The 13,238-nt window shown below is 41.2% G+C and overlaps 1 protein-coding gene across 1 annotated transcript; it reads right to left on the reverse strand.

Moving 5' to 3' along the window:
• Positions 1-76: 76 nt before the first annotated feature.
• On the reverse strand, positions 77-12,970 carry C20H16orf87 (chromosome 20 C16orf87 homolog). The gene is made up of 4 exons (XM_064160315.1): positions 12,697-12,970; positions 8,281-8,377; positions 6,222-6,404; positions 77-615 (listed from the first exon to the last, which is right to left on the reverse strand). Exons 1-4 carry the CDS (start codon positions 12,760-12,762, stop codon positions 497-499), a joined length of 465 nt encoding a protein of 154 aa, XP_064016385.1. The 5' UTR covers positions 12,763-12,970; the 3' UTR covers positions 77-496.
• Positions 12,971-13,238: the final 268 nt, after the last annotated feature.

Consider the following 13,238-nt stretch of genomic DNA (forward strand, 5'->3'; position numbering starts at 1 on the left):
ATATCAGATTCCTAAGAGGATTAAAGCCACCACACCCTAAGCATCACAAATGTACTTAATGCCCACTTCAATAAAATACTGGAATATCAATTTATTAAAAAGATATGTGAACTGTACATATGTAAACTGCAATATAGCTGAAAAATCTGAAATATATAATTTTAAAGGAAAATCACTTATTTCTGAAAATATTTAAAATATTGCATTTCTGGCAGCAAATTTAAAAGAAGTGCTCTGGAATAGGTGCAGTCTCTGTGCATCTAGCATTTGTCTTCAAGCCGTCAAATATATCTGCTTTCTGATTTTTCATAGCACAGTCTTGTGAACACTTTTTTCTGACTTGTAGAAACAATTCATTTCCAAGAACAGCAGCAGAATTTTAACAGGAAATACTATGGTCCTCGTTGGTGCAGACAACACACTTTCTGAGAGTCCATGACACCTTGGAAATAAGCTAGCCATTCTGTATAGAAATGCAGCAGATTGTGCTTACATGTTACAGAATAAGTCTTTGATTGATAATTTTTCTGTTTATTTCCGCCAAGGCCACTGAAAAAACGAAGGCCTTCTCATCTGAAAGGTTAGCATACATGTCAACTTCCTTTTCTTGTTTCTCTGTAGAAGAAAAAAAAGGCACTATTAGATGCTTTTTTCCATTTAGTGCACATTACACAGTAGTTAATAAATTATGAGGAATGGAGTACTGAATTGAAAAGAAGTTAAACAATCAACTCCTATGCAGTGAGGGATTGAGAGAAAGAAGGAAGGAATGGAGGCACACAAAGGTGCTGAAGGAGTCACAAAATTAGTCATCCAAAAGTATGACTAAATTTTCTTTAATAATGTAGAAAAAGAATGAGTCATTAACATTATACTGATTCCTGACACACAAAAATTCAAGGCTTTTTAATTTTACTAGGGGACGAGGTTGTTTGGTTGACGATTTTTCTTCCATGCTTGGTCTTTTTGTTGTTGGCTGATTAGGGTTTGGTTTTGGGTTGGTTTTTTTCTGTTTGTGGGGTGTTTTTTGTGTGTGGAGCGGGTTTTTTTGTTGTTGTTGGAGGGGAAGGTGTAATGTGTGTGTGTGGTTTTGTTTTACATAAAGATCCCCACCCCAGAAAAAAAGTGAAGTAAATTTCAATATCCTCATTAAATGTATTTGTGTGTGTGTCCCTATTTTACTTCAAATAGCAGAAATCCAAGAGTTAAACTACAGTCTCCAAAACCAGAGCAGATACATGGTAAAAGTCAGGTTCCAAGTTTGTCACCATGACCACTGCTGAATTCCTATACTGCAGACCTTCAATCCTATCCCAGATATAGAACAAAGCTAAAAATTGCAAAGAGCATGTGAAAGCCTCTGAATTCCTTCTGCTGACGTTGACTGTTTTCAACACTACAGGCACACAACAGCAAACCATCAAAAAGCTTCAATACTGCAGTGCTCAAGTATACTAAATTACATTGTAGTATATGAAAAAAAGCCAGAATAATTTCAGAAGTACTGCTTTCATAAATATCACTTACTCCAGATCATGACTACTTATATCCTAGTTTAGTTACCCATGGTTAGCTGACAACCCATGAAGAAACAGAAATTTAAAAAAAACACATCAAAGCAAAAAAAAGTTAGATTTGTCAGCAGATGACAGGCTTGTAGACACAAAGAAGAGAGGACTACATGTAGAGCCTTAAGTTTGGTGTCTCCAAAACTGTAGCACTCCATCTCTAAACCAAGTTCCCCACTGGCCTGGACTAATTTACAATCATAACATAAAACTCATCTGACAAATCCCTCTGTCTCATTAACACACATGCACCTACTTTTGCCTACAGAACACTCTGATAGACTGCTCCACCGAGAAATGTAAATTGACAATGCATAAGACAAAGCTGCACTGAAAATAATGGAAAGCACCATGTATAAGAAAGAACGCAGCACCTCACATCTACACCTACTCACACAGTTAATGGGTTCACAGTCATAACAACATTTGTAGATTTGGCTTCACATCTGTGTCACAGCTATAGACATTCCAGCAGACTGCCTTCCACATGAAGTCAAATGTTTGCACTTAACCAAGTGGGAGAAACTGAAACACTTCACCACTGTGTTCTGATTTAATATTAATATATATTCTAGACAACTTAATCACACACAACCTCACCTTTCCCTGCAAGTAAAATTGCCTAGTGAGGAACCTGGACACGCAAAGATGCATCAGCTACCTATTTAAAAACAAGAAACTTAGTTACTATACTAGCACAAATCAAAGTATATTTGCTATTTGGAATACAAGTGATTTCTGCTGGTTCTCCAGCCATGCAAGACAAAACTCAGTAGTGTATTGAGTTTGAAATGAAAGCTAAGAAATTGGGCTTCACGGCAAGACCTGAACTGTAGTTTACAAAAAAAATGAGTTTCCATATGCATGCTCTGCTTAAGTTGCTCCACTTCCTCTACCATTTACAAATGAACAATGCTGGGAGTTGTTCTGAACACAGACATTACACATACTTGTTATCCCACATTCGATTTTTTTATTTTCCGTATCTAAATCTCTCCTTTGTGGTTTTTTTTTTCCCCCCCCAAGCTTCCTGATCCAAACAGATACAGTCACCACCTAAGCATGTCAGCACTCAGCGAAATTTAAAATGCCTTTTTTTGGTCTTTTTACTGTTGACAGACAGTAGAGCTCTCAGAAAAAGAAAAAAAAAACAAAAACCTCCTCAAGCTTCCCCTTCTTCTTATTCTCTCAAAGTACTGGCTTATTCTGAGAGACTTCAGCTTCACAAAAGTTACATCTTGTTAGCAAACAGGGGATTAACCCAGGTTTTCAAGCTTTATGCACTCTTAAAACAACTCCAGTTATCAGTAACTAAGAGCTTGCACCTGTGCATGACATTTTATCACATGCTACTTTGTAAGATACTGTGGTTTCTACAGACACTAAAACTTTGTTTCAGTCTTACCTGGAAGTAGTCTTGACTCATTTTTCTATTATTACTAGACCAGCTTACAAAATCACAATACTATTTTTGCAAGACATTAAAGATAATACGTCTCTTGCTATACAACTAGGAGGCTATTACGCCAAAAAAAAAAAAATCAGTCTCTTTGATGCATACCTATTAGAACTGCAGATCTCCTGCAGACCTACTGCCCTTAAATCTATTAGGTATAAATCAAATAGGGATCCTTCCCCCTCAAAAATTTTCAATGGATTCAAAATCCAAAGTTCTGAGTTTTGTTATCCAAGATGAAAAGTTCCTCCAAATACTCACATCAGACAAGCAAATGCACAAGAAATACAGCTGGAAACTGCTACAAAGGAGAAACTTGAGTCAAGACATTTAATTAAGCTTAAGTTTTAATCAGGATACTGAAATGTAGGTATCTTTACAAAGATTCATCCCTTGTTAAATATCAAGTATGCTTTAATAGTACTCCAGGCCACTGTCTCTGAGTCTCATTTGATGGTAATCTTTCAGAATTACCAACACCATTTCCTCCAGCATACAAAGGTAATAAGACAGACGGAAACCAGTGTGGCTGTGCATCACAGTCCAACACAGTAAAACAAAAAACATACCACCATCACAAAAATAAAATCAGATTATTATGACACACTTCTAGTCTCAAAATATACTCTTTGTCAGAAATGCTAGAATAAAGTGACAACTTTGACAAAGCAAACCTGCAAGAAGTTCCTATTTCCCAGGGCCATCCCATCACTCTGAAACATGATAGAAGCATTTTGCATTCCAGCACACTGCCATAATCCCTTAGCCTACATCAGCTTCCTCTTTCCTTCCTCTCCATTCCTTCTTATTAAAACTGCAGGAAAAGTAGCTTATTTTAAAAAGCCTCTGGCTTCTCCTATTGTCCTTAACTGTTGCTGAACCCTGAAGTTTATTGCTTTAACATGATCCAGTCAGGAAGGATAGAAAAGAACTCATCAAAGACACAGACCTGACAACAAGCATGCAATCACAGAATCATCAGGGCTGGAAGGGACCCCAAGAATCACCTAGGTCCAAAGCCCTGCCATGGGCAGGGACACCACATTCTGTTGGGTTGCTCAGAGCCCCATCCAAGCCTAGACTTAAGAAAACTTCCAGGAATACGGCTTCTACCACCTCCCTGGGCAACCCATTCCAGTGTCTGACCATCCTTCACCTGGACTGACTATCTGGTCTTATACACTATTACAACTCAGGTGTTTCCTGTTCCCCTGCTTTCCCTCTACAAATGGATTAAGCATTGCAGAAATATAAGAACCAAATATCTAACAGTTGTATAAGCAGTAGGCCTCTTCTCAAGTGTTTTATTGAAAGAATGGCACGGTGTGTATCAGCAAGTCACATGTACTCCAATATCCCAGAAATAGACAATAGAGCCACTTCAGGGCTGACTTAGAACATTATGCAGACTGATATAAGGACTGGCAATGAGTCATACAAAAAAATCACCTTGACTGTAGAGTTGCTTAAAATGCTTTTCTGCAAACAGCACTACCAAGCAGCAGCTTTGGTAAAAGGAATGTTTCTAAAATTTCCACTAATTATACTGCACATAGTAAGCCAATTTTGTAAGCCACTTGAAAACAAGTTAACATTGTCCATTTCCTAGTAATTACAAAATGATGGTCTCTCTGCTGAATTTTTGTAGTCGTGACAATCACATTTATCAACTTCATTCTAAAATCTGACAAATAATCACCACTGTACTCTACACATTACAGTCCAACATAATGAGCAATAAGTCAGGAGAAAAAAAAAAGTATCTTAAGCCCACTGAATCTTAAACAACAAGGTGTGCTGTACTGGTGAAGAGCAAAGATAATTACAAATGGATGTGAACAGAAGCTCTGTACCAGGTCTTCAGAAAAAGCTGATGAAGAAAACAGGAGCAGTCACAATATGAAGTAAAGAGGACAGGACAAGAAGATGAAGGCAATATTCCCAAGTGAAATTCAACTTCCAAAAAACATCAAACACTATGAAAACAGAGAATCACAGAATGGTAGAGGCTGGAAGTCACCTTGAAAGATCTAGTCCAACCTCCACGCCAGAGGAGGATCACAGAGTAGGTCACAGAAGGACGCATCCAGGTGGGTTTTGAGTGTCTCCAGAGGAGACTTCACAACTTCTCTAGGCAGCCTGTTCCAATGTTGTCATCCTCACAGCGAAAAAAGGTTTTCCTCATGTTTGCATAGAGCCTTCTATGCTCCAGCTTGCACCCACTGCCCCTTGTCCTATCACTGGACATCACTGAGAAGAACCTGGCTCTGTCCTACTGACACTCGCCCTTAATATATTTATAAATATTAATGAGTTCACCCCTCAGTTTCCTCCCCTCCAAGCTAAAGAGACCCAGCTCCTCAGCCTTTGCTTGTAAGGCTTAATAATTTTTGCAGCTCTGCACTGGACTCTTTCATACAGTTCTGTCCTTCTTGAATTGTGGGGCTCACAAGTGGACACCACATTCCAGACATGGCCTCACCAGGGGAAAGCAGAGGCCTAAAATTAAGATCTCCAAAACCAGTAATAGTAAATGTAATGTCAACAGATTCTTAAAAGTAGGAATCCTAAGTGACAGTCACACTTGAAGGGCTCCAAAATTACTCTAATGCATGTCACAGTCTTTTTATTGCATAAAGATTAAAAACAGCAAGTCAGCAAGGAACCTTAATAGTCAGGGAGGAATCCTTTCCTCTACAGGAATATTCTGCAGAATCATGGGACAAAAATTCAAAATCACAATAATGACTCAAGACACTATTTTTACTTCAGCCTTCCAAAAGGTTTAAAATACTTTTTAAGCAATCCAGTGACAATCACTCTGAAAACACACATCATTATACTGTTTGTCCTTACAATAAAAGGCAGCAGTAACTAAAACAAACAAAAGAACCCCCAGCTGATAATAAATAACCACAAACAAAAAACCCTACTAAGCACCACAATCCAGTGGCGTTCAACCTACATACTGAAACTTCATATGGTGGCTAAACTTGCAAGGTTAGTTCTTCATCATTAGGTCCAGACACTGAAACAAAACCAAAGGTCTCTGAACTTGAGAAACAGTCCCTTTCCCATATTAAGATACTGGCCACTGGCTGAACTGGTCTAGTTACTTAAATAGTATCAAGTTTTATTGATAAAAGCAGTCTCCATAGAAAAAGAAAACCCGATTAACACATCTCCAGTTTTCATACCTCTTTCTTCCTCATGCTTTTTGGCTGATGCACTCTTAGGTCTTCCTCTTCCTCGTCTGCTATGATCTGAATGGCTGTTAGACCTGGATCTTTTTCGGTTTTCTAAGTCTTTATTTACTGCAGAATTTATCTTCTCTCGCTTAACTCTCTCTGTCCGTCTCCTTTTGGCCTCACTCTTGTTTTCTGTGCAAATGAATAGAGATGATATGATCTAGAGTTTTTCTCATCTTTGTTCTCAACTTATTCTTAGTGCTTATCCTACCCAATCACCTTTTTTCTTTAGATTTCTTAGCAAAAAAAATGGTTACATGTCTACATCTTTACAGATCAATCATACCTGCATGGTATCCATGCAGAAATTAAGCTGTCAGATCAAAAACAACAATTCACTTGTTGATTACAAGAATCAAACCTTTAATTCAAATACATTTTGTGGCACAAGACCACTGGAGACCAACCTGTTCCATACTCCTGCTCAAGCAGAGCCACCAAGAACCAGCTGCCCAGGGTCACATCCAGATGTCTTTTGAGTAGCACCAAGGATGGAGAATCTACAACCTCTCTGGAAAACCTGAGCTACAGCTCAACCACCCTCACAGTAAAAAGTGTTTCCTGATGTTCAGCATGAACAGCTGGTGTTTCAGTTCATGCCCACTGCCTCATCCTGTCACTGGACACCACTGGAAAGACTCTGGCTCCATCTTATTACACTCTTCATTCAAGTATTAGTATATGTTGCTAGAATTCCACTGAGCCTTATCTTCTCCAGGCTGAATGGTCCCAAATCTTTCAGACTTTCCACAGAGAAAAGATGCTGTAGTCCCTTCACTGTCTTTGTGGTCCTTCACTGGAATCTCTCCAGTCTGTCCAAGTTTCCCTGTACTGGACAGTCCAGAACCAGACAGGACAGCACTCCAAGTGTGGCATCCTTGGCACCAAGTGGAAGACCATCTCCTCCCTTAGAACACCAAAGGCAGCCTATAACATTACAAGCTTCCTTTGCCACAAGAGAGCACTTCAGACTCATGTACAACCTGCTGTTCACAAGGACCTGAGGTCCTCTCCCGCAAAGCTGCTTTCCAGTAGGGTGGTCCCCAGCATATATTTGTGTTTGGGGTTCTTCCTCTCCTATTTCATGTCCCATGTACAAAGCTGAATTTAGTTGAGCAGAGCTCTTGTATGGTTATGGCCACCAGCTTCACTTATTAACTACTTGACCAACAACAGGGGAAGCAGAAAGAAAACTGATCAACACTTCCAAGCTGTCACAGATACTGCTTAACCTCCCCCACCTTTAACATTAGTTATCTAGCTTCACATCATATGATTCCTACAATACCATAAAACTACAATTATCCTTGAAAATAGTAATAGAAAATCTCAAATATTTAGCTGGCACTCCTTAGGCCTGGTAGATAATTTTAAGAAACAGACATAACAGATCATGTACTTTTTTTTTCCCCAAAAAGTCTTTTCTGACCAGTGCTGGTTCTCAGTAACTCCTACCAGCACTGGAGGAAGTGACAAAAACACACACAAGGAGAATGTTAATCATGCCAGAATGCACATTCAACCAACTTCTCACTGTGCACATAAATAACAAAAGATATTAGACAAAAAACAGACTATTTTCAAATTTAACACAAGCAGAGAAAATCAAGACTCAAACTGTTTTACATTAAACATATGACCAAGTCATTTTTCAGAAAAGCTAGTTTAAATCAGGATGGACTCTGAAATTTGATCCCTTTGGCATCTCTAAACATTTAGCTTCAAACAGGATTAACAGAAAGCTTTCTGTATGGAGCTTTTTTGCATAGTGACCAATTTGTGCAGCCAGAACACACAGAACATCACATCACGAGTATGCAACTGAAAACGTCAGGCTTTTCCACCCTCAAAATTCCACAAAAAGTAACATATTTGAAGTCTACCATGCACAAATTCAAAGTAAAGTACAACAGTCAATTTACACACAGAAGTAAAACACTCAATGATTTGCCTCTAAGAAGTAAGGGGAAAGAACTGTTGTGCCCTTTTTTTCATCTCCAAGTATTACCTGTGATGGCTGGTGATCTCTCAGCACGTCTAGCATGTAAGAGTTTTCGACTAATAAATATGTAGCCACAGGGACATGATTTACATGCAACAGGGACCTGGAAAAACAAAAGACAAATATTTCAGGTAACTTCACATTAGAACAACATTCCTGTCAAATTTAGAAATAACTAATTCACATTTTGTCCTCAGAGATTCTTCTTTGTAGTGTGTGCGCTACAAACTATGGCCTGCACCACTTAACAATTGTATTTAAACATACTAAAATCAGGTTGTGCTGTAAATCACCCACCAAACTTTTTTTTTTATACAGTTGTTAGAAATCAAGCTCGAAATGTATAGCTGTTGTGATGCCTTTGTACTAGAAGCCCTTATCCCCAGATTGAAGTCAAGAGCAGTAAAGCAGGGGTAAATTAGCACAGAATCACAACTGCTCTTCCAAGTTCTGAAACATCCCCAGTCAAATCAGTCAGGCATTTCCAGTTTTGCTCCCTTCATCTACTTTTACAAAAAAAAATCTGAAGAAAAAGTATGAGTTAAAACCATCATTATGCTCTGAATACATTCAGTTTCAGCAGCATTTGAAAGAACCCCTTTAGCAAGCAGGGGCAGCTTGAAACAGGAGGCACAATAGAGCCCGAAGCCAAACAGATGCATTTGTACCACACTCCAACAACATCACAGACAAAGCTGAGTGGCTATGGAAAGACCTAGTTAATTCAAAATGCAAATAACCTAAAACAGCTAATCAAAAGCTCACTGTTGGCTGAGGAGTTTGAGAGACTACAGTGCTCCTCTGACTAAGCAGTCAAGAGCAGCTAAGTTCCCCCAGTATAACACAACTTAAAATGAGAAGAATCTGGAAGTGCCACACTTACATGAAAAAATGGAACAAGAAAAAAAAACAACTTTACTCTGAGCAATTAAAGTGATGCTGATGGGTTACAAACTTCATTACTTTCACTTAAAGACAAGTTATTTTAGGATCTTTTAAAGTAGTAAGATACACACCATACTGTCTTGATTACATTTAAAACTAAAAACACAAATCAGAGCAGGTTTAAACAAAGATCTGGAAGAGATTTACACAACACATTAAAATTAAGTCATGTTGAAGCATAACATCAGGGGAAAAAAAAAACAGGAGGTAATTTCTCAAAAGGAGTTAAGATACGTCTGTACAAGTTTGCCAGTATCCACTGGAACAAATAGGAGTGGAAAACCACAACTGCTTGCCCAATTTTACCACAGGCAAGAGAACCAAGTTTCAGCATTCTACCGACCAGGAAAAACCTGTCAAATTAGTACACAAATTTGTAAAGCAGGACTTAACTGTTACTCAGAACAAATAAGTTATTTAGTTTTCTGTAACGTATCTTCAGTCTCATACTTCACCCTATGAACGACTTACAGCTAGACTTTTGATGAAGGTTTTAGACAACTACAGACTTTTAAATTCCATTTATGGAGACAGGGACATAATAAGAAAAAATCCAGTGGAAGTTTATTGAACCTTAAAGCCCAGAATTTAGTAGATTGATGTGCATACTTACCTCTTTGTTCATGTCAGTTTAAGACTAAAAAACTGCTATCTAGTGGAGCCTTTGCCTGTATTGTTAAGGTGATACAGGGGTTCCATTTAAACCCATTTTTTAACATCTGGGTCTCTCCAATAATTGTAATCCAGGCTCAGCCCAAAAACTAATTTTGGAGAAAATCATCCAAGGGGCTTGACACAGGCCCAAGGTGTTTCAATCAACTGTTTAATAGAACAATATTGTTCTGTTACAAGTTTGGCATGTAGGTCTGTGGGAAGTGGCTTGTTCATTGAAATGTGTCAGATGAGTTATTCTTTGGAGACCTACACTGATAATATCCTGTAACGTAACATAATGCTACAAACACTATTTTACTTTGCTTTGCATTTTCCTAACCAAAACCAAACTGAGTTTCTCACACAAGAAAGTTTACCTGAAGCTAAATTAGGAAGCGATATCCAATTCTTCTGATGAACTCCAAGTACTTCAGGCTCCCTAGTTTAATCAGACTCTGCTTTGGTTGTGAAAATATCATTGAGATAGTTCTATTTTTAAAAACATCTAAAGAGTAATTACAGATCACCTGATTTATAACAGAAAAGTTACACAGCCCAAAACAAATTACTCAATATCATGCTCCGATGTCTGTGGTTAAGTATTTCCATGCGTGCCACATCTTGCAAAGAAACCAGAAACAAATGCAAAGCCCTTGTTTACAGAAGAATTTTTAAAAGGCTAGTACAGGACACAGCCACTTACGACACACACAAGAGCTTACCCACATTCTCTAAAGGGCTGACTTATACCCTAGGTATTAGTATCTAGTCCTCTCAAACATCTGAAACTGCCAAACAAGGTCCTGCACACCATACTTGTGCCAGAGCAGGGCACAAATACATATTAATTCCATGTTAGCCACAGAGGAGTTGCTAACAGAAAAACTACACTCACATGTGTTTTAGTTTTAAAGCACAGAACAAAGTGAAAGTTTCAGCATCAGCTTAAAAAGCCTGTATTTATTTAGCCACTCTCCCTAATGTTAGTAGTTTAACACTGACCACATTCATAGAAAATAATAACCTCCAAAACCCCTCCACCACTCATATTCAACTTGTCACTCATTTTAATTCCTTCTTTCACCAACTGAATAACCCGAACTTGTCACATTTTTTTCTCAGAAACAGTACTTCAGTGACGTGTTTAACATGTGAACATTTGCAGCGGCTCGGCTATTGCCCAAAACACGAAGAGACGCCTTACTCCCCCCGCCCCCCCAGATTACCATTCTAAGTGTTCCAGAGTGAGTGGAAACACTATTAAAAACTATGCAAGTCAGAACAATGATGTAAGATGACTGTAATTTTTTTAAGTCTCTCCAAATAAAGAAGAATGGCATGAGATTAGTCTTGAAGTATTTGGAAGTAAAATAGCGTATACCAGTGCGGCTTCAGGGTGGAATAGCAGATAACACGTTTCCCACGATTACTTATAAGAGCCTCTGCCCCTACCCGGAGCCCCACAGCTGCCTCTGCAGCGCAGCGCTATTGTTCCAGCAGAGGAGCACTGCTGGAACAAACCGCCCTATTTTTAATAGCAACATCATTACCAGTAAAAGCCTAAATGAAGACGGGCTCGTGAAACAGCACCAGTGAAATCAGCTGTTATTAATAATGTTTAAGTAACTCCATTTAGTACACAAAACAAAACTGAAAGGAGACACAAACAATTCACCTATGCATTTGGACTGCACGAACAGAAATTGCAGCAAAGGTCTCTATTTTGCGGTTTCTGAACTACTCCATGAGAAAACAACACGACTGAACGCTCTCTCAGCTTGCCTCAGGCACATTAGTCATCCAAAGGGCAAACTGCATTGCATAAATTAAGTTCATTATATTTTGAATAAATTGCAGTTACTAAACAATAAACACAAAAGCAATCCTCAATGTCACACAGAAATCCTTCAACATAATTTAACTATCACACCACCCTGCAAGAGGAGCACGATATTTAATCCACATTCCAAACATAGACTTGCAAAGGCAACCATTATTTACTCCATATAAACACCGCTTCCCATCGGCACGGAGACACTCCAATTTCTGCCTCGCCCCCTCCCCCCCCCCACGCAGACAGCTCAGTCGACAGCTTCTCGCAACGATATTGCAAACGCACAATCTGCAGCAGTAGGTATCAAGAAGCAACCACAGCCGACACTCAGAGAAAACAGGAAACGAGGCAACGTGTGCTAACGCGGCAGCCTGTCACGGCCGGGACACAGCATAGCCCGGGGCACAGCATAGCCTGGGGGCGGCACGGGCTGCGAACAAGCCCTGAACTCCGCCCGGCCGGACGAAAGGGCAGCGAGGGACAGCGCACACCTTCCGTGCCCCAGCAGGACAGGCCATAGTGGAGCTGGTAGTGCCGCTCCCTTGGAGATACTGTAAGAGAGAGACCGTGGCTCAGGGCGGGGAACAGCAGAGCTGCGTAGAGGGGGAGCGGGTCCCGCAGCCCCGCCACCGGCCACAGCCGAGGGGACATGGACCCCACCAACAGTGGCTGAAATCCACTGCCCTTACTGCACCTACGGCTCTCATCTCCGCCTGAGCTTCAGCGGCAACAGCACCTGTCCCCGAGGAAGCAGCCGTCAAACCTCTCCCTTCCTGGGCGCCCACCGTGCCTGCCGGCCAGAAGCAACCAGTCCCAGTGGCGGGCCGCCCGCTTAGGGAGATGGGCTCCGCACACTGCCTCAGGATGGGCAGAGGCAGCGGGGCCAGCGCTCCAACCCCTCAGGGAGAGCCGGTTTAGCCTCACGGTAACTAATCCCTCTTCCCGACAGGGATGGGCCTAGAGAAGCGCGACCCCAGCAGACACCTCACCTGCTGGTCGCACTCCGGGCAGGACTTGGTGGCCATCTTCACTTTCTTGGCCCTACTCGAGGACATGCTCGCTGCTGCTTCTGCTGTTGCCTCTGCCGCGCCACGCTGCTCCGCCCCGCCCCACGGCTGCCGTGAAAGGCAAGACAAGAGGGCAGGGCTTGAAGCCGGCAAAAACCTCAGCAAGTCCCTCCCGCCGCCGGCGCGGCCTCCGACAAAGAAGCGGCTCCTGCGGCCGCCGCCGAGAACGCTCCGCCTCCAGCAGAGCCGGGGCGCGTGCGCCGGGCGCGCGGGCGTTTGTTCCCGGTGCTTTCGGCGCCCGAGCGGGAAAGCGCGGGGAGAGGCAGCGGCGGAGCCTCCGGGCTGCGGGGCCGTCCCGAGCAGAGCTGCTGCCGGCATCTTCTCAGCCACTGCTCCGCTCGGCTGTCGTCGATGTGGTTGAAAGCCAGGCAGTGCCACGAAGTGAATAGCTGCTGTCTTCGCATATTTCCATGGTCTTACGTTTAATCTGAGGCGGTGGCAGGACACCTCCATTGCTTATCTGC

Source organism: Pogoniulus pusillus, chromosome 20, assembly GCF_015220805.1.
Source record: "Pogoniulus pusillus isolate bPogPus1 chromosome 20, bPogPus1.pri, whole genome shotgun sequence".
In the NCBI taxonomy this organism is placed as follows: Eukaryota; Metazoa; Chordata; class Aves; order Piciformes; family Lybiidae; genus Pogoniulus; species Pogoniulus pusillus.

Excerpts from the sequence above, each read along its gene's own strand:
- C20H16orf87 (XM_064160315.1), bottom strand. The coding sequence starts at position 12,762 with ATGTCCTCGAGTAGGGCCAAGAAAGTGAAGATGGCCACCAAGTCCTGC. Across the intron at positions 6,405-8,280 it reads GAGATCACCAGCCATCACAG|AAAACAAGAGTGAGGCCAAA; the intron begins GTAATACTTGGA and ends TCATTTGCACAG. Across the intron at positions 616-6,221 it reads AAAGCATGAGGAAGAAAGAG|AGAAACAAGAAAAGGAAGTT; the intron begins GTATGAAAACTG and ends TTTCTTCTACAG.